This window comes from Gallus gallus, chromosome 3, assembly GCF_016699485.2.
Source record: "Gallus gallus isolate bGalGal1 chromosome 3, bGalGal1.mat.broiler.GRCg7b, whole genome shotgun sequence".
Taxonomy (NCBI): domain Eukaryota; kingdom Metazoa; phylum Chordata; class Aves; order Galliformes; family Phasianidae; genus Gallus; species Gallus gallus.
The window spans coordinates 17,594,087-17,613,916 of record NC_052534.1 but is presented as its reverse complement, the minus strand read 5'-3'; the positions used below and the strand labels follow the sequence as shown (position 1 = coordinate 17,613,916).

General features: G+C 38.7%; 1 protein-coding gene across 9 annotated transcripts in view; it reads left to right on the top strand.

Annotated features, from left to right (window-relative positions):
- The window catches only part of DISP1 (dispatched RND transporter family member 1), an 85,675-nt gene that overhangs the window by 48,800 nt on the left and 17,045 nt on the right, over positions 1-19,830 (top strand). For 5 of the 9 annotated variants that reach the window (XM_040698520.2, XM_040698521.2, XM_040698519.2 and 2 more), the window contains 3 exons: positions 760-847; positions 4,700-5,236; positions 18,006-18,056. In XM_040698520.2, coding sequence (XP_040554454.1) covers positions 4,731-5,236; positions 18,006-18,056 — 557 coding nt within the window. In that variant the 5' untranslated portion in view covers positions 760-847; positions 4,700-4,730. Of the gene's footprint in view, positions 1-759; positions 848-4,699; positions 6,647-18,005; positions 18,057-19,830 lie in introns of those variants that run through there. The other 4 variants (XM_040698524.2, XM_025149294.3, XM_004935305.5 and 1 more) reach the window with 4 other exon arrangements.

Below are 19,830 nucleotides of genomic sequence, written 5' to 3'. Positions count from 1 at the left end.
GTGAGGCGGTTGCATTAATCACATAAACCCGTGTGCTCATGGAAGAATCTTCTTGAAGATAAACTGTCTGAAATATACTTTAAATACCTGAGAACAGAGTGGAAGAGACAGGGAATCCTTGTTTCTAGCGAGTGCCTGTGTTCTGTAAAGTGCAGGCTTTTCAGGGAAGACCTAGTGGTTAACAGCTGAAATAGAAAAGCAAGAATCAGGGTATTGAGAGAAACCAAGCACCACATATGAATGCATAAGAGCTAGAGAATTTAAAAAATGTCTAGCTGAGAGCCAAAATGGAGATCAACACCCATAAAACATTAAAAAGCTGTTTGTCTTGCTAAAGAACACTGCAATGATAGATAACTAGGCGTCTCCCATAAAAAACAGTATCAAACACCAGGCACCACCTGTTACTTCTGGAAACGCTAAGAAAAAGCAAAGATGCAAAGAATTTTGGTGATGTGAAGGAGGAGAAAACCCTCCTGAGAGTGGCTGTGCGCTCACTGGCACAGCAAACGAAGTCTGGAGAGGATTTATCCAAGTTTACAGTTTGAGACCGCGTAACCCATTTGCCACATGAAAAAACCTGTAGCCTCTTAAGGGACTCTAAGTCCATTATAACATTTCATCTGGAAGGAGTCTTAATAGGTAGCTATGGGATTGTTAAATGTTGCTTATTTCAAGAATGCTCTACTTTTTGAATTGAACTGCTTTAGATGAACTTTTGACATGAAAAGACTTCTTTCTTTTTTTTTTCCCCTTCAGGCAGTAAGTTCACATCCGAACGATCGCGCTTTGTGGCGGACGGGTCTGGAAGGACCGCACAACCCGGAGCAGTTCATTTGGCTGAATGGTAGGATGCTGACTGCAGCTGCAAGGCTTTCCTTAACTCTTCAGTGAAATCTGGGCTTTGTCCTACCTTAAATTAAAAAAAATAATAATAAAAAAATCTCATACAACAGTTTAGCTTTATTTTAGTGCAAGATGGAGATTTTGAGTATATGCATCTTTTATTAAATGTTTTTAAAACCCCAACAATGCAGAAATTAGCTCTTCTATCAGTCTATAAATTATCTGTGCTAATATACCAGGTTATACTGAATTTCCACTACATTGTTGCCTCTTGCACTTGCACTTCTGTCTTTCTCAATTGCAGGCATTATGAGTCCAGATGGGATTTGTTGAACCAATGTTTCTTTAAGTCTTTTTTAAGGAGACTTTAAAGTGAAGAAAAAATAGTTCAGTTGAAGCCAGAGGAACAGGTGAACTTAATCCAAGTCTCAAATGAACACACTGGTTAGGGAACACCAAATCCTACATAGTTTCAGTGTGGTGCCGCATTACTTTATTTCCTGAAGGGCTTTCAGTGTAGATGGCAGATGTCTGCCGGGTAAGCCGTGTTCATTGTTAGCTCTACAAATAATAAAGAGATTACTCCATAAAACTGTCACTGCGTAGCATTGCCTCTGCAGACTATGGTACTTTCCAGACATGACGCTGTTCCAAACCGTATGGCTGAAGTGCCTTCTTAGCAGTTCCTGTGGTCAAGCGTAGGGTAATTGAAGATAATTCTGGTGTTCTTCCACTAGCGGTGCAGCTGGCATGATTTCTAAATAGTCGTTTATGTTTAAAATACCGTGTGTCCAACTGGAGGGGTGAAGAGGGATGGATAACCAAGTGTAGCATATTAAACATCTAGATTAACATTTTTTTCTAATTGCATTGGATCTCCTATTATCTAGGACTGTGTGTATTAAAGCTGGTATTATATCCATCACCCTATTGCTCAGAATGTCTGTTACTTCCAAGCCCTCAGTTGTGAGTTGAGATAATAAAAGTAAAACAAAACAAAAATCAGAAAACCAAACCAACCAAACAAAACCACAACCCACCGCTCCGTTAAAGAATACCAAATGAAGCTACCAACGCAAATGAAAATAAACAGTACAGCTCATTTTACTTTGATTGTTGGTGTAAGCCTTAGTTCTTCTAAGCTGCAGTGGAACACAGCACCTCATCACATGGCTACCATAGGCATGCAGAGTAGTTATGCTGACTTTCATGCAGCTTGGAGAGAACTTGAAGGTGAGCAGATGCTTCCATGCTTGCTCAGACTCAATGAAATTGGGTGGGTAGAGCTCAAGTGTTTCTCAAGGCTTATGAAGGGAAAAAGAGTGAGTTTGGTCTGTTAATTTTTATAGCTTGAAGTAGTTGCTGTATAATCTGTTCACTAGGAGAACAGAATCAGAATTATGTTGCTCAGATGTTGTGGTGCTGCTGATGGATCTCTGGCTTGTCTTTGAATTTACTGGTTTCTGAAGCATTCACGTTCTGAAGACTGTGTTTAAACTGAAAGCATGAAGGTAGATATTACATCAGTTGAAAATAAGTATTTTCATCTTTGATCATACTAAGTGTTGGCTGCAGGGCTGGCTGGAGCAGAAGCCCTAACTCCCATGTTGTTGCTCAACAGGGCACAGATGCCACAAACGTCCTAAACCCACACAGAGAGCGCTGGTTCTCAGGGCATGAGCCCTCAAACTGAGCCTGTGCTGTGGATTCACCTCATGCAGAAATGCCTGCTTTCCTTCACAGAGTGATGGGAAACAGCTACTAAAAGTTATGGAGTGCTGTCTCAACCACTGCATGCACAGATGGCCTGGGCTTAAAGTGAAAAGGATGTGGTTTGCCTTCTGGAAGGACTAGATAGCTGCAGCATCTCCGTGCCTGGTGTTTGGTTGTAATAATAATTTGCAGAGCTGTAACTTTGGTTGGTTTGCAGTTTCAAACAATGATACAAAAGTATCGAGCTAATTTAGAGCAAGGAATGTAACCCCACCACTGTGCACCCTAACTGTTATATACGAGTGAACGTGAAAATAATTAGTCAGCAGTGCCCAAAACACTGCCAGCCCACTCAGTGGGAGCTTTCTCTGCTTTGCTGTCTGCTAAGGCTCTGTCCACTCCAGTGGTCTTTGAAGCTGCCTGCAGTTCTGACCAAATTCAACTGTTCAAACACAGCAGCATTTCGCATTACCAGTGCATCTCTTCAGCTCGAAACAAACTTTAGCTGACCACTTGAATTTACTCTCTGTGTCCTGTGAAAAGTCCTCAAGGCGCTTGACGTGGGGAGGGGATACAGGGCAGGAATGTGTGGAATTAGACTCTGGAAAAACCTTCTGCTCTGAGTGCTTATCTAAATGCAAGTGACTTCCCAGGGAATCTGGCTCTGCTCATGATCTAGAACAAATAGCCCGGGATTAATTTTCGTTTCAGAAGTGAAGGATTTAGTTATGTCTCAGGGAGATCCCGCGCAGGGGGGCTGCTGGGGGCAACATTCCTCTGTGCAAAGCACTTTCTGCTCAGAATTAGCATTCAGGCAATTAAATAGCTCAGCTGGCTGGGCAGGCTTAGCGCTGAGCACTCTCCAAAGGTAGTAGAAAAGAAAACAAGCTAGAAACTTTCTTGCTTATCTGTCTTTGTGTTGTGTCTTTCTGTAAAGTTCAGTGTCCATAATGCAAACCTTGCAATTTCCACTTGTGTTATTGTTGATTAAGTTCAGTATTAGATAGCTAACACCACTAGCCAAACTGGTTGTAATGAACTGTTTCTGGTTTTTAAGCAAATGTTGGGATATTCTTCTAAATAGCATATATGTAATTAGTGTTTGTCCTTCCTCATTGTTCTTCCTCTTTTCTCCTCCCTCCCCATCCAAAAAAGCTATGTTACTTGGGAAGCAATCTCTTTCCTAGCTCAATGTGATGTTTCTCCTTTCCTGTTACTTTTCAAAATAATTCAACTTCTTTTCAAGTCTCATTAAAGCACAGTTATAATTAATGCAAGGAAATAAGCTATTCTAAATTCTGATTTTGAACTAAGCTCCTCATGCACCTTTCCAAAATAAATAGCTTTCACTGATAGAGGTTTTCCTCAAAAAAGAAAAAAAAAAGTCTTTAGCATCCTTTATTTTCAATACAGTGCATTTCTTAATTGCCTTTGGAATATATCATGGGATGGATGAGCTTTTCAGTCAGTAGTAATTGAATCCTAAAATCTTTTTGAAGCTTAGGAAAGACATGTGATTGTATTACAGATTTTCAGTGTTGATAACAATTCATTTTGGGCTTCTGCTAAAGACCTGGTCTACCACCCAACAATTTTGACAAAGGTTTGATTCATTTAAATAAAGCATTTTTAAAAGAGTATCATCAAAAATATGAATAGCCGTGGTTTTCAGTGGAAATGGGAGGATGAGAAGGAAAATTACCAAAACCACCGCATCAGTGATTATTAAACAATCTATGCTGTGTGGTCCTCTCTTCTGCTGGCTTTCAAAGAACACAGGCAAACTGCAGTGCAAGGTGTGGATGGTTACGCAGTTTATACTGTAGTCTATTTTCATAAAGAGTAGCTGTTACTTAGTCTTATACAACATGATCTTGTTCCCCCGCTTCTCAGCCATAACTTGTTGGCTGTGACCCAGAGTCTGTCATTTGAGTTACATAAATGCTAAGCAATTAAACCAAAATGTAACTTTTTGTTGAACAAGAAGGTCCTTCAAAACCTTCCTGACTGTATATGTTACTCCTTTCCGTTTGCCTGTGAGATGATGAGAGGAGTTTTACTAATGTAAAAGGTAAAGTTATTTCTGAGCATCCAAAAACACGGCAGCTCTGTAAACTTTTCTTTATTTTTATTTCTCCAGGAACATCTCTTGTCTGTCAAGAACTTGGAGCATGGCAATGAGTGATGTCAGTGAGTCTGTGGTCCTGAGCAATGGCAGCATCTTGTCAAATGCTACCAGCCCAGGTATTGTTGCCACTAATGATGGAGACGTTGCTTTCCAGCAGCTCCCATCCAAGGAAACACCAAGAGCAAAAGCAAATCCAAATGGCTGCCTACAATTTAATGGTACAATCAAACCATCCTTTCTGCCTTTAGACAACCAAAGAACTCAGCAGATGTTGTCGCAATGCTGCCACCCTTGCCCGTACCATCATTCTTTAAGTAACCATAATAACAGGCAAGAATGTCATTCAGTGGTTAGCAGCTCAGCACCATCTCCTATGACTTCATGCTGCATGCAGCCACATACTGAGTATTCAGCATCTATTTGCCGAAAACACACACCCATATATCAGCCTGCCTGCTGTCTTCAGCCTTCCCCGTCCTTCTGCCTTCACCATCAGTGGCCTGACCATTTTCAGCATCAGCCTGTGCAACAGCATATAGCCAGGATAAGGTAAGCAGTTTGCTTATTTTTATTGTTGTTAGTTCTCAGCGTGGGTAACTGTTTTGCAAATATTTCATAAATATTTAATTTAAAAACAACAACAACAAAATAATCAGAAGATCCAGAAGAGATGAACCGAATTTCTTCCCAAGTGTTCTTACAAGTTGATCTTTGCATTACCAGCATAACTTTTCTCAGAAGGATCCAAATCAGGAACCTAATTTTGTTGTGCTACATGAATATTTTTGAAGCAAATTAGTTCTTTCTAGAAAAAAAAGGCTGCCTTTTCTTCCTGGGGATTGTTTGAAAGCCCACTAAGTCTTTTCCAAGACACAATGTACACCTACATTATGTGAAACAAACTAATGCAGAAATAGCTGAGAGAGCACTGAAGGAATGTGTCATGTCTGCATAGTTTAACCAAAACCCGTATTTCCCCCAAAAGATGCGCTGGAAAATATTTTCAGCAACCCCAACTGTAAATGTCCTGACTGTTTTTTCTTTGTCAGAACATCTGTTTCAGTGAGTTGCCCCCTTGTGTTTTCAGCATATCTGCTAAATTGTGCTAGGACTGAGCAATTTTGCATTGCTCCAGGTTTTTAATCCTTTCTGCCCTCTACTTCATAGACACCTCTTTATCTGCTACTTTTGGAGATCCCATGAAAGTACACAAGCTACAGGAAGCAACAGTCACAAGGGAATTCTACCACAGCCTGCTGGTTCTGGGCAGTCAAGATCACTGTCAGTCCAAGAAGCTATTTCTAAAATTGAATTCCCTATTGCCATAACACACTCCTAAGCTTTTATGCAAGGTTATTTTTTTTCTGAGTTGCACTTGAGCCAGACTGCATGGTTTTTCACTGGGATAGTAAATGTCTCCTTGTCTCCCTGTTGTCCAACAGCTGCCTCCTTGCTCTAAAAGTTGGAGCTACAAGTTATTCTCAGACAGTTGTATGTGTTTTGTCTCGTTGAAATGAACTAATTTTAAACTTCTGAGAATATCAGACTGGGAGAAATATCCAATGTGGAAAATGTCAAAGTGAATAAAGGTTTTTTTTCCTTAAGGTAAAAGCAGATGAAAATAAGGATAATATAAAGTGCAAGTCAGCTTTCCCCTGCCAGTTATTCCTCTTACAAATGGAAAAATGTTAATTGTTCAAACAGCTTACCATCAAACTTGTAGCTGTTTAATCGTTAAGAAGAGATGAACACTTTTATGTAATGCTATATACAAAGGTATGCAGGAGGTTGAACAGTTACTGAATCAGTCAAGCATGCTTTTCACTGTCAAAGTGGGTGCACTAATTTTGCTGTTTTTCTTGCTCCGGAGCCAGGACTGTTAAACTTCATCTGTATCCCATAGTCTTGAGGAGGAGAATGAGATTTGATTTGTAATCTGGGTTTCTGTTCTTGCTCTGGGTAAGAGCACTGAAAAGTTCTTCTTTCGGATAAATAATGATTCCCAGACTATTTCAGAAATACCGTGTGTTGGGTTCTTTTTGTTTGTTTGAACTACTCTGATTAGGATCTTGAACCAAGATGCTTTTTTTAATCTTGCACTTCCTCACTGTGACGTTACTACATAAATTATAAATAATTTGATAAATGTTCGTCTGAATGTTAGCAGTCAAAATAAGGATAGAATCTGACCTTTAAGCCATCTGTCTTTTTTAGCATGCTCTACATACCCCTATCAAAAGTTCACTGTTTCTTTTCTGGAATTCCTTGTAATTAATGCAACTGAGTTTTCTCAATGAGAAGATGCTTGCAGTATGCAAATTAAATATTTTCATCCATCTGCTAAGGAACACCCAGCCTCTAGTTGCTGTCACTCACTTTTAGCTCAAAATATGGTAAGTAGAAATTGGCCATGCTGAAGAAGGTGGTGTTATTGGCGTGGAACCAAACACTTTCTTCTCTGAGTAATCTACAAGATGTCTAAATGTTATATTCTCTTGTTGCATTGCAAATTCAGTTTAGCATACTGTGAGACCATTGTCAACAAAGACATGTTGGTGGGAGTTAAAAACACAATGCAATTGGGTGTAGCCTTGCAGAGGGATGGGTATATGCTGAAGAAGAAGCAATCTGGTTTATCTGTAGTTACTTTGCAGTGCTGAAGAGATTACTAATGCTGTACATGAGATAGTTTTAAATGACTACTGTTCCACACTCTAATTTTTACTATATTTTGAGCCTAAAATCTTCAGAACAGCTTCTTTTCCAGGCATCTTTCTTACAAGGCTAATTGGAAATCATCCAGTTTTATAAAATGTGTGTGTTTTAACAGGGTTACTTAAAATGCAGGTTCTCCTACGTTACATAAATTCAGAATGTAGTCAAACTAGCTTTGGTTTAGGCCCTTTGTATTTAAAAATACACATTTGAATATTGTTAGGGTTTTCGGTGGGGGGAAATGGTTCAGTAGAGGGGGGCGAACAATTTTTGCGAACTATCACTCATGCTTATGGCTCTGGGCAGGTAACCAATTGTTTCAGCACAACAGGTTTTGTCAGGTTTTTAAGCCCAAGGCTTAACATTTGTCAGTGACCTAACTTTAAAGGAATGTGGATCTGGTATATCATTGTGGATTGGAGTGCATAAAGAAGACATTGAAATAATGCCACACTTGTCCTGTCCTCTTAAAGCTGGCTGGATCTGGAATTTTGTAGTGTTCAGCTTTGAAGTTTATAAATAAAATTTAATGGAAATGGCATCTATATACAATAAGTTGAATGCCTAGGGAACTGGTATTTTTTTAGATGGGTGAAAAAGGCTCCTTACATAAACAAAACATTTTTAGTGGTTGGTGTTGTACACTGTGATGGTGGCAAAAAAGTCTTTATTATGAAAGCTGGTAAAGCAAGTCGACTGTTGGCCATAATGCTTCTAACTTTCAGATATTTTTCCGAGGTCAGAGGATACTGAGCGAAGTTTTGTGGTATTTTGTGCACTTTGAAGCTGTAGTTCATTCAAACGTATTCATCCCTCTTTTCTAGTGAACAGGGGATCTTGACTGCACAAACAGTTCCTGTGAAATTCCAGCTGTCTGTGAACATCAGAATGTAACTGTCCAGGGGACTCACTTTGCTTTCTGACAGCTTCTAAACTGATCAGTCTGAATGGTACAATTAGTTCTTCTGTATAGGTACTCCTGGAGGATTTTCCACCCTGTCCCTTTGAAAGGCTTACGTTGAAGTAACTGTCTGTGTCTGAAAGCATTTGTATATCAACAGATGTGTGGGGCTTGGAACTCCTGGAAGGTGGGTGGTTATTGCCCTTCCTTTGCTACCATCTGCTTCTGTCATCATCAGCATCCTTCACTGGACAGACCGTAGAAATGAAGAGGACCCAAGCAAGGCTGTTAATCTGTTGTTAAGAAGTGATGAAGACTGATGCTTGACAACTGGAAGGACCAAGTTAGGAGCCACTAGGGAAGAGTAAAAACGTGCAGCCCAGCAGCATGTTTAGTGGGATGAAAGCAAAATAAAATAAACAGTGCTGGGTTGCATATTCCACCAGAGCTAAACACTAAAGATGTATAACATCAGAAAACTCTTAAAAAACATTCCTGGTATTTTTCAAAATCTGCTATTTATACATGAATGCAGGCACATCAATAGGGATAGAAGAGGAAGAATGTGCAGAAGAGGTTCAGTCTTAGATGTGTGGAAAGCATGTATTACAATGTGTATGGCTGCTCTATCTGGTCCCAGTTAAACTGCTTCTCTCACACTTTTATGTGAACTTTTTAATGGAAAAACTCAAGTTAAACAGTACCTATACCCTTACTAATCTTGATGCTACCTCTTTTGAAATCTATCCTTTGTGATACAATACAGAAAGCTTCTATCTATGGGTTCGGAGACAGAAGGCAGGGAAGGAGAGGTCAGGGAGCTGCCAGAAGTGGTGATAAGGAAACTGCCAGGGCAGTTTTGTGCTATGGATTTAAGTTATGGTTCTGGTATTCAGAATTCTGTTATATCTCACAGAGTTGTGTGCCACACACTGTTTAAACACCGTTACAGCTGTACTTCAGTATTTACATTTTGATACTTCAAAAAGAAATTCTATGAAAATGCAAAGGCTGTGATGATAGAGCATTTTAACCTCCTCTTACCCATTTTATATTTTGTTTCTGGTGACTTGGCACGAATATTAGAAGCAGAAAGAAATAGAAAGCTCTTGTTTTTTCAAAAAGCAAGGGAATGTTTGCCAAGTACCAATCTTAATAACAAGACTTTGTTATGAAACAGCTCCCTGCCTAATTCCAGGAAAAGGATAATTGTTATCTAGTACATTTGGCCTGGCCTGCAGAGCTGATTATACATATACATGTGTATACAATAGTTCCAAAGGGAGTTATTTATGTCAGCAGCATTAACTGCTCCTAAGAACTACATAGAGATTTTAGACAAAATATTTTCCACCTATCTACCTTCCAGTTTTGAAACTTGTCAGCTTCTGCTATATTTAACACAGATGATGCTCTTCTTTTCACTTCTTATACAAAATATGCATTAATGTCTTTTGTGTAATGTGAATGTTGCATTATCGATCAATTAAAAACTTAATTCCCTTCCCACAGGAAGGTTAAAAATACAGATCTTAAAAAATAAAAATAAATCCTTTAGGTTAGATTTTTGAGGATTGTTTCTGAACCTTCAGCTGAAAGGCGGAATCTGCTGCTGCTACTTCGTTCAGTGTTTCACATGTTGCAAATATCCTGATTCATGCTGTAGAGCATGAGGTGCTGCATGGTGGTCATTTGTGTGGAAACAATACAGATTTTTGGCTTTAATCTTGTTTAAGTCATTTACTCTGTGCTAGAATAGGAATTCTTGGTTTCCCATGATTTCCCAGAATGGAGAGGCTGGAGGCAAATGGGTACCACAAATTAGGTGCTCCCATTCATGCCACAGTATTAGCAGCACATTGGCATACTTGGATTTTAATATAGATGATGAATGGACGAGGAATGTATAGCAATTTCATGGTTGTTTTTTGTTCTGAATCTGAATCCAAATGCAGATAATCTGTTGTGCAAGGGTCCAGGAAGAGCTTTCCCTGTGACTGAACAAATGGCTTCTTTTTCTTTCTCTGGATTTTGTTTTCATGGTACTCAACAATCCGAGTTGTGTTTTCTCAATTTTATGCATTTTTTTTTCAATTTTACTTAGTCTTAAGCTGATAATACGTGAGGTTTATTCTGGTTTTATTAATCCGTTTGCTGTTTCAATGCTAATTATTGTTCTTTGTCAGCTATGCAAACATCATGCTGCGCTTTGTTAGTCTTGCACAGAACTGAAAGCAAAGAGCAGAGTGCAGAGACCAGAATCTGAATAAAAAATGTCATTTATAATTCAGTGGTCAACCAAATTAAAAGTAACACACATAGAAAAAAATAAAGTGCACTTAAAAACAAAGCATCGCAGCTACTTCATTAGGCAGTCCAAGGGATTCTTATGGGCTTTTAATTGTACTAATTAAGCATTGGGGTTTGTCTAGAAAAAAGCACTGCTTTGAATCAAGCATTAATGCAATAACAAAAAAGACATGCCAGGTTGGTGCTCTGCTAAGGAGCAGCTGGGAGATGCTGGGACCCTCATCTCTGCCACTTACAGACTCCAGGTTCTGCATGCTTGAAAAACAAATTTCCCTCACCTTGCCTTGAACAACAAAGCAGTAGGACTTGAGTAGCAGTCTGCTGGGCCTATGGACTGTAGTCTGTGGAAGATATAATTAGCTGATAATGAGAGAAAAGCAATAAATAAGAGAGCTCCTTTTGTATTAAATGGACTGGGAAAAAAACAGCATCAGCTGTGCTCATTCTTGAAAAGAACGAGTCTGTGTGTTAAGACTGCATTAAAGCTGACCCTTTGTACAGCTAAAATAATAGCAGTTTGTTCCAGGGCTTTCCCTGTGTGTGTAGTTCTTCTCATGTACCTTTAACCTAATGGGAGGTCGCAGTATGTTTCAAATGGGAAACGAAATAATGCTGGTCAATGAAGAGCAAAAGTCTACAGTAAACATAACCAGATACTTGATTTTCAGCTTTATTAAAGAGATGAGATTTGGAAGATTTGAATATTCCTCTTTCTTGGAAATTTTCAGCTTCCCTGAGTGGCAGAGAGTGTGCTGCAATAGGGTAATTGACTTTGGAAAGCTATGTGTAAGTTTCTATAATTGGCTGTAGCTTGTTCCAAAATCACTTGTCCTTCCTCTCTGATGATATTTCAACGTGTACTTCAACTCTTAGTAAGTAATAATCAATGGATGTGCTTTTAAGTACTCATTGGTGCCTGAACAGTGAAAACAAGACCAAAATATCTATTCAACAAGATAACAAAAACAAGACCAAAATATCTATGCAGTATCTATCTGCTGAATGAGCAAATGCCTTAAAACCTTGGCTTATTAATACAAAATACAAATTATACAGTACCACTGGTTGATCAGTACAGGTAGGCAGAGCTTCAGGTAGAAACCCTAAGCTATTACAACTGATCACATTTCAGAGCCCTTTAGGAAAACTTCATTTCCAGAGTAAAAATAGATAATTGTACTGGACCAGGAAGAGTTCCATTCAGTCAGGCGGGTGAACTTTTGCTAACTTATTCCTGGATGGTTTTGATTATATTGAATTTGTATTACAGCCCTGATTTATCTTGCAGTACTTTTTTGGCATCTTAGCTACAGTACTGAAACCATTGAGATGTACTGTAAATGTTTCTTTTTTGCTTGCTTTCCACTGAGTAAGCAAAACAGATTTACTCTCAGGAAATGCAGAAGGTGATGCCGCATAATGTATGCTCAGTTTTTCAGTGAAGTTGCCATATCCTAAAGAGCCTTTTTTTTCTTTTGTAGTTGCATACTAAATCCTTTTAAATCTCTTAGTTGTGTTGAACATACATTTGCTTTATATCATTTAAGAGTTATGATACTCTAAGTGACTAAATTCACAAACATCGAAACAGCATTGTAATGCTAGAATGTTTGCTTGAAGAGAAATACTTTGCTGAATTTAAAGCAAAATTAATTAATCGTATTTTCATTTACTGTAAGTTGTTTAATATGTAGAGAGGTTAAAATTAGCATTTGTCCCAGTAGTCAGTGTGTAATATTTTGAAAGAAATTGGAGGGGAATGGATTCTGTCTGGAAAAAAGCTCTATGTTCAAAGGAGGTCTTCTAAGCTTCTGAGAGCAAAAATGATCCCTCTGGTGGCTTACAGCCACAGATTCCTCCATCTGTCCAGGAAGGAAGAGCAAAGCCTGTGCCTGTTGAAGTCACATATATTATACCTGAAGTCCCTGTATTCCAGAGTCAAACTTAGGTACGCTTGGTGTCAGTCACTAATGCCTATAAGAACATGGATTACAGCCTTGGTGGAGAAACATCTTTTCAAAAATAGGTGTTCTTGTAATCTCTCTCATTCTCCTTGGTATCATCTGATGAAGCTTTTTGTGCTCTGTATGTTGGTTTGTTGGGTTGTGTTAATTTCCTGTCTGTCAGAGAAATACAAGATGTGACCATGACCTTGCATTCCTCCATTCAACTGGGAAGTGTAATAAAAACAGCTTTGAAATAAAATATTTCTAAGGAAGGAACTTTTGCCAGTAAAACTGCTGAAAACTACTCTGATCATCATTTAAATCCCAGAACATATCTATTAATTTCACTGTAATTACAGAGAAAAGAAAAAAGACTAACGGCTTTAGACTTGTGAGGGGTCTTGCAATAATATTAGTCTGCTCCAAATTAGCTGTTGGCTTGTTTTCAAATAATGATTCACGGTGGTATTTTCCTAAGCCTTTTTTTATTGTCTTGAATAGTTCAGAACTGTTGTTGAACTTGCCATGCAGTGCTATATGTGGCCCTGCCTTTAGTACTTCAGAAATTAAAAGAGATATATATATGTATGTCTTCAAATGAAACTTTTGCAGAAGAATATACTTGAAATTATGTATAAACTTTGCCATTTAGAATTGGGACAATCCATTTTAAGTGTGTTTGATGGCAATTTTGTATTCTGAGAACTGTGTGTAAAAGTGGCTTCAATCACTGGAGAAGAATTTCTGAGGGAAAGAAGAGTGTAAGAAAAATAATTGTAGGGTGTATATGACATAGGTCCCTCATGCACTGTTGGATTTTCCTACAGGGAAGGTGTTTACTTCCTGTTCAAGACAAGTGAACAAGCAAGACTCTATTAAGGAACAGAGCTACCTTTCTTAGCAGTTGATAATATTTAGTCAGTTCTTGAAGGTGAAAGAGAGAAGACATCAAAAGTCAGCAAAAATGAAGTTCTGACTTGAGCTGAAGGCTTTCAGTAAACACAGGCTCCTGTGATGTATTCAGTCCATACGAAAGAGGAAAGAAAAGGGAAAAAATGCTGAGAACCTAAAACCTTGAAAGTGTTTGTAGGAGCATTTCAGTTTCAAGTCATCTGCATGTGAAAATTTTATAGATATTTTTAGCATATATGAAGTCATACTGGGATATTAATCTTAATGAAATAACTTCCAAATTAAAATACATATACGGGATGCGTAGACCTTTTCCCATATATATGTTGACCTGATGATAGAAGCATATTTTCCTCCTCAGTTAATCTATTGTATGTTGCCATAAGCTGGAAGTTTGTGACTGAGAGATGCCAATGCTACCTTTCACTTCTTCGAAAGTAGGTTAATATTTATTTTCAATGTTTAATATGAATTTCAGGGCAGAAAGAGAGATACCAAAACTCTGTTGCAGTTAAGTAGGGTTTGTCACTGATTTTAATCTTTTTTTTACCCATTGTGCATGCTGTAGGCCAACAGAACATACACTTTTAGGCTATGTTTAACTCGAGATTCTTCAATTTAAGTGTCACATGGAAATGATTTTATTAGCAGTAACACCTTTCTTACTGTATTTTTCCTTTGAGAATGATAATATTTGTTCATACTTCCGGTAAACAGAACAAATCCTCAGTTGGGATTGAGAAGGTAGGGAAGAATACAAGGAGACAAGAACCTTTAAAAAATTTGGTATCTCAGCTATAAAAATGTGAATTGGCAAGCTGTTGATTTGTGGTCTCTGTTACAAGGCCTTCCATTTTGCTTAAAATTATGCATAAGAGTAGTCTTAGCAGAAATAATTCATAAGTATAAGGTTAATCAAAGGTACAGCATTGAAATTTCACACTCTCTGATGGGATGGAGTAGCAGTTAGTTTCAGATCATCTCTCCCTGCCATTCTGGAGAGAAAGAAAAAGAAAAATCATTTTGAGTTGTTCTGGACATTTTATGTGAGCAAGAACAAGAAAATTAAATTTGGAGGTTTGCAATTATTTTTATTACAACTTAATTGCTTTGTGTGTTGCTTGAGTGTTAAAATGACAACGCAGGAAAGGTGTTATATCTGACAGAGTGTCAAAGGTAGCTTGTTCCTTCAGAGCATTTAAAATTGTTCTCACGGGTCAATAACATCCTAAAAACACTAGGGTTTTCTTTCTCTGCAGGGATTTAGTTCATATTGCATGTTCTAATGGAAGGTATACAATAAGATGCATATCTCACTCTGTCCTGTAGGGATTTAGCTTATCCTTCAGTGTAATAATGGCAAAAAGCTGTTTTATCACTTCTTGCAACCGGATCTACCAACAAAGGGAATAACTTCCCTCTGGCATGACAAAGCTTTGAGGTTAAACACCTCATAATCCTTGGACAGAAGAGGCTTTATGTTGATATTTTTTCCAGTAAGTAGAGCTATTTGTTGTTAATTTAACATTCACGTCTCATCAGTAAATTAAATGCAAGACAGCAAAATTAGTTTTTATGTTATTACCTTTTAGTGATTATTTTTTTTAACCACTACCTTTAGGCACTTGTGGTATACAAGGTGCTTCAAAAAGAAGGTATAGTTTGTGTCCTGAAGAGCACACTGCTTTACAAATGTGCTGTGTGGTTTTTTTTCTGTTCTACACTTGAACATATGTTTGAGCCCTCAAATTACGGTCTGCTATAACCATTCCTCTTGAAATGCAGCTGAGCATGGATTCCAGCTGGATTTACTGAATTTATCAGCAGTCATTACTTTGACATCTGAGAGCAGTTTCTGCAGTGAAGTTACAAAGTCTGGTGTATGTCTATTTGAGATGCTTATCCTCCATTTATCTGGGAATGTGCAATAAACTTCTTGGCAGGCAATGGCACAAAGAAGAGCTGAGCATCCTCAGGTATTGCTGGTTCCAGCTAGAGCTGTCTGAACATCAGGCAGCAGTTCTGTGCTGTGCAGATGACAGAGCACAGGTTGCCCAGAGAGGCTATGGAGTCTCCTCCTTGGAGACTGTATGTGGGCGTGGGCAGCCTGCACTGAATGTCCCTGCTTGAGCAGGGACCTGATGGACCCAGAGGTCCCTGCCAGCCTCAGGCAGTCTGTGGTTCTGTGCAGTGGCAACTTTTAGCCAAGGCTAGAAGGTTTCCTTCTCTTACGGAAGAAGCACCTGCACCGACACTTTCAGATTTGTTTGTGGTGCTTTGAGTTCTTGCCTTATATCTTAGAATAGGCCACAGCAATCCCAGTCAGTGCCTTAGCGCTGCCTTGTGTCTGGGGTGGAAACTCCACAGTGTGAATTTCAGCTCAAAGCCTACCTTGTTTCTTATTTCTCCATGGAACAAAGGGGAAAAGCCCTTCTACGTCTGAGCTTCAGTCTCTACATCTGTGCACTGCGTAATAGAAATTAATTATATCTAAGTGTCATGAAATAACTCAGAATCCAAATATTTAGCCAGGGCGATATCTAGAGTTGTGGTAGGGATTTGAGATGTTTTAAGAAGACATTGTTTCTTAGTACAACTTAGTACAAAAGTATGTTTTGAAATGTATTGACCCTCTTTAACTGACTTAGTAAAACTACTTACGTAAGCAAGTAGGCAGGAATGTTTATATTCAAAAATCATATTAGTATCTTTTTCAACCTTTTAACTTACAGTATCCCCCTACACGTTTAAAAATGGTGGTTGTTCCACATCAGGTAGAAAGCACTCTTCTAAGTATGCATCAAAGGATAATTTTCAACACATTTTCTATGGCATAGCCCCTTTCTGCAGCATTTCTTGCATCTGCTCATGAAGCAGCTACTATTAGTTATTTGTGGTGTGAGGTGAAAGCGGTTCCTTCAGTTGATAGCTTTTTTGCAATCAAGATTTGTGAAGAAAAATTGCAAAAGAACGTCTTGGAATCTATGGTACTTTTATTGTCATCTGATACATTCCGGTTTGTATTCCCATGAAATGCAGTAGATAAGCAAAACAAATGCACTGCATAAACAATAAACCATCCATAATTTTATTATGAAGTGTTAAATTCATTTGAAACAGTTACATGCTGGGGAATATGCTTCATGAAACATTGCTTTGTGGCACGTAATGTCCAACTAATGTAAAGGCTGTAGAACCAGATTTAATCATACTTAAAATTTCCAAAAGCGTACCTTTTTGCAGTGGTTGTTGAAATGAGGACCAAGCTCTCCTGTTACACCCATGCCAATATGCTAACTTGCATGAGAAAACTGATTCAGTGCTGTAGTTGAAAGGAACTTTGGCCATTCTGAGAACCAGAAGGTGGGATGTGGCACTATGTGTTCTGCTTCGCAAGGGTGGAGTACTTCTAGTGTTCTCTCTCAGGTTGAAGATGTAAAACAGTCAATTTTTTTGTGTTTGTCATTTGCCCGCTTCAAGCTGATGCATGCACAAGGATGTGAATGTTTTCTATTTCCGTACTGATCAAAATATTGATAGAAGTGCTGAGTGAGAAGTGCTTGCTTAGGATGAATAGGTGAATAGTAGTGTTGTAGTCATCCAGTCCAAACTGGTGTCCCAGTCCTCCCTCCTGTTTCTTGTCATCACCTACCATAAGCTATCTGATCTTATGACAATGCTTTTCAAAACCAGCACTCCTCTTTTTCACCATTTTGCACAGAAGCATGCTAGGCAATCAGGCAGATTTCAGATTGAGAAACGTACAGCATTTATAACCAATCTATTTATCTTCTCATTCTGTAGTTCCTAATTGTGTGATGTTCGGTCTAAACTAGCCATTAGAGAAGGGCGGCGTGAAGCAAAGCATCCACTGAATAGAGCCAAGGCTTGCAGTAAATGGTAGTAGAGTATAACCTGTGCTTTTCTTCCCCCTTAACACAGTGTGCATTGGATTTTAATGTGACTGTAATTTATGTAATACCCTTATTTTGCTGGTGCTATCATAAACAAAAGTGATTGTCGCTTTCCGCTATCAAATCTCTGAGAACTAACTACAAGGGTAATTCAATACACGATCAGCTTGGCTTTTGTCCCAACACAGTTATGGAATTCACCATTTCTTTCTCATGAAAACTGATCATTTTTTTCTGTCTAGACTTTTTTTTTCCAGAGCTTAGTGGTGTTATTTAAACTGACTAAATGGGAGTATAATGCCCCAAAAATTAGACACAGCACCATTAATTAAGTGGGAAAGATCTGGTTTTACCATGCATTTCTGTATTTTAGAGCATAACTAAAGAATTTTTGTGTGTAGTTTACAGGGATAACTTTTCCTATTGCCTGATATAATAGAGTCATCACAACAGCTGCAAGGGATTGGTTACACTGCTGGAATTCACTCTGGTATACACAGGTTTCTTTAATGCATGCTTTTCGAAACAAAACAGTATGATAGCAGGTGTGACCTTTAACCCTCCCTAACTTTGAAGAACTTAATCATCATCATTTGTTCAGCACTGAATATATTTTGCAGGTGGAGGAAACAGAGGGAAACGTACTTCAGTTTTGATGGGAAAGAGAGAGGGTATGAAACGATTGCACTGGTGCTTGTATTCTTTTTATGTACATAAATTAGCCAAAGTTAATTTTGCAAGTTTAATCTTAAACAAATCTTAAATTCTGTTGAGAAAATCTGACTTGCTGTGTAATTGTTATAATGAAATAATTTAAATACAGGCTATTTTTTGATGAAGAGAGATTTAAGTTGTGCACTTTTACTAAGATTTTGTGTGTAGAAAGGGCTAGGAGAGCTGCAGAAAAAGACAATACACAATAAGGTGCATTGAGAAGGTGTGTGCATCATCCCCAGAGCAATATTGATTCCACATTAGTCCTTCCCAACAACATTTTGTCTCGACAGCTTTTCTAGGAGCTTGCGTGATTCTGTGGCAGTTTTGTACCTCACTGCCCGGGCAAACCTTGGCTTTGGGGATGTGTGGACATGACTCTCCAGATGGAGCAGCCAACCCTTTACGGGGTCAGGGAGATCACTGGTCATGGTGTTTTGTTGTGTGGAGAGCGGTGCTGCAGCCTGGGCAGAGGAAAACATTCTCTCTGGGGGAGTTAGGCCTCAAATATAAAGCACTTGCTTGGTTTTTCTACCACGTAGGTTAGCATTGTTGGAAAAGCGGGCACTAAAATTGACAAAATGTGAGCATACAGAAGGCAATTTAATCTGTCATTGTAGTCTGGAATTGTCAAACCTTAACACACATCAGTATAGACCTGAATTATGACTGCCTGTACTCTACTTGTTGTCCTTTCATGGCTGTTGAGCTAAATAGTTGTATGATGGTGTTGCTTGTAGTGAGGTTCGTTATGGCACAGCTGAGAAAGGGGCTGACTTTCACAAGTAACTTGGCATGTGTGGAAATGCAGATCTTTAAAAATAAAAGCTAGAAATCAGTCTTTGAATCACACTACTAACAGTAAGAATGTGAGGATATGTTTCTCTTTAATCTAGAATCTCAAGAATACATGCTGCAATTGCAAAAGCGTGTTATCTGTCTCAAGCTTTGTCCCCTTCCATACAGACGTGGAAGCATGGACTCAGCTAGTGCTTTTGGTGCTGAATTGGTCCATGAAAGGCCTCCCTGTTGCAGTATTTATCTCCATATGGAAAACTCCCTTGAGATTGGAGTTCAGTGGTTTCTGACCCCAGTGCCTAGTTTCTTATCGTTTGTGCTAGCCAGTGTGAAAGTGGTTTTGTGGCTGAGGCTGTAGGTGGGATGACAAGAAGCCTCTTGAGCCTGCCACACAGCTTCTTTGCAGCCTCAGGCAACTTACTGCTGCAAAAATCACTTCAGAAATCAGTTTATTTGGGTATCTGTAATAGCTGACAAGTATGCTATTCTTCCCTTGGCACCAGAGGTAGCAGGAATTTTTTAGTATTAGTTGGAAAATGAGTGTGTTCGGTATCTCTGTAACTAAGACTACAAACTAAAAGTTGATGACATTTCATAAATTTAGCCTTCATTTCTGGGGCTAAATTTAACAGAAAACTCTTGTCTATACCTTTCCTCAGTGTTTGAGTTACTGCAGCTGCAGACTGGGGAATCTCCTCCCCAGCTCCCCTTCTCCAGCCTCTGAGGGCTGATAGGAGTGATTTGTGCTGCTCTGTTCTTGTTCCCTTTAGCTGCTGCAATGCTTTGGTGGGTTGGAGCATTTCCACACTGCAGTGGAAAAATCTCTTTTTATACAATTCTTATGTGATAAGAATATCACAGTTAAATTAAAACAGATCTTTATTTCTTGAGGAAATATGTAGAGAGAGACTTGGTATTTCTTGATGAAATGTT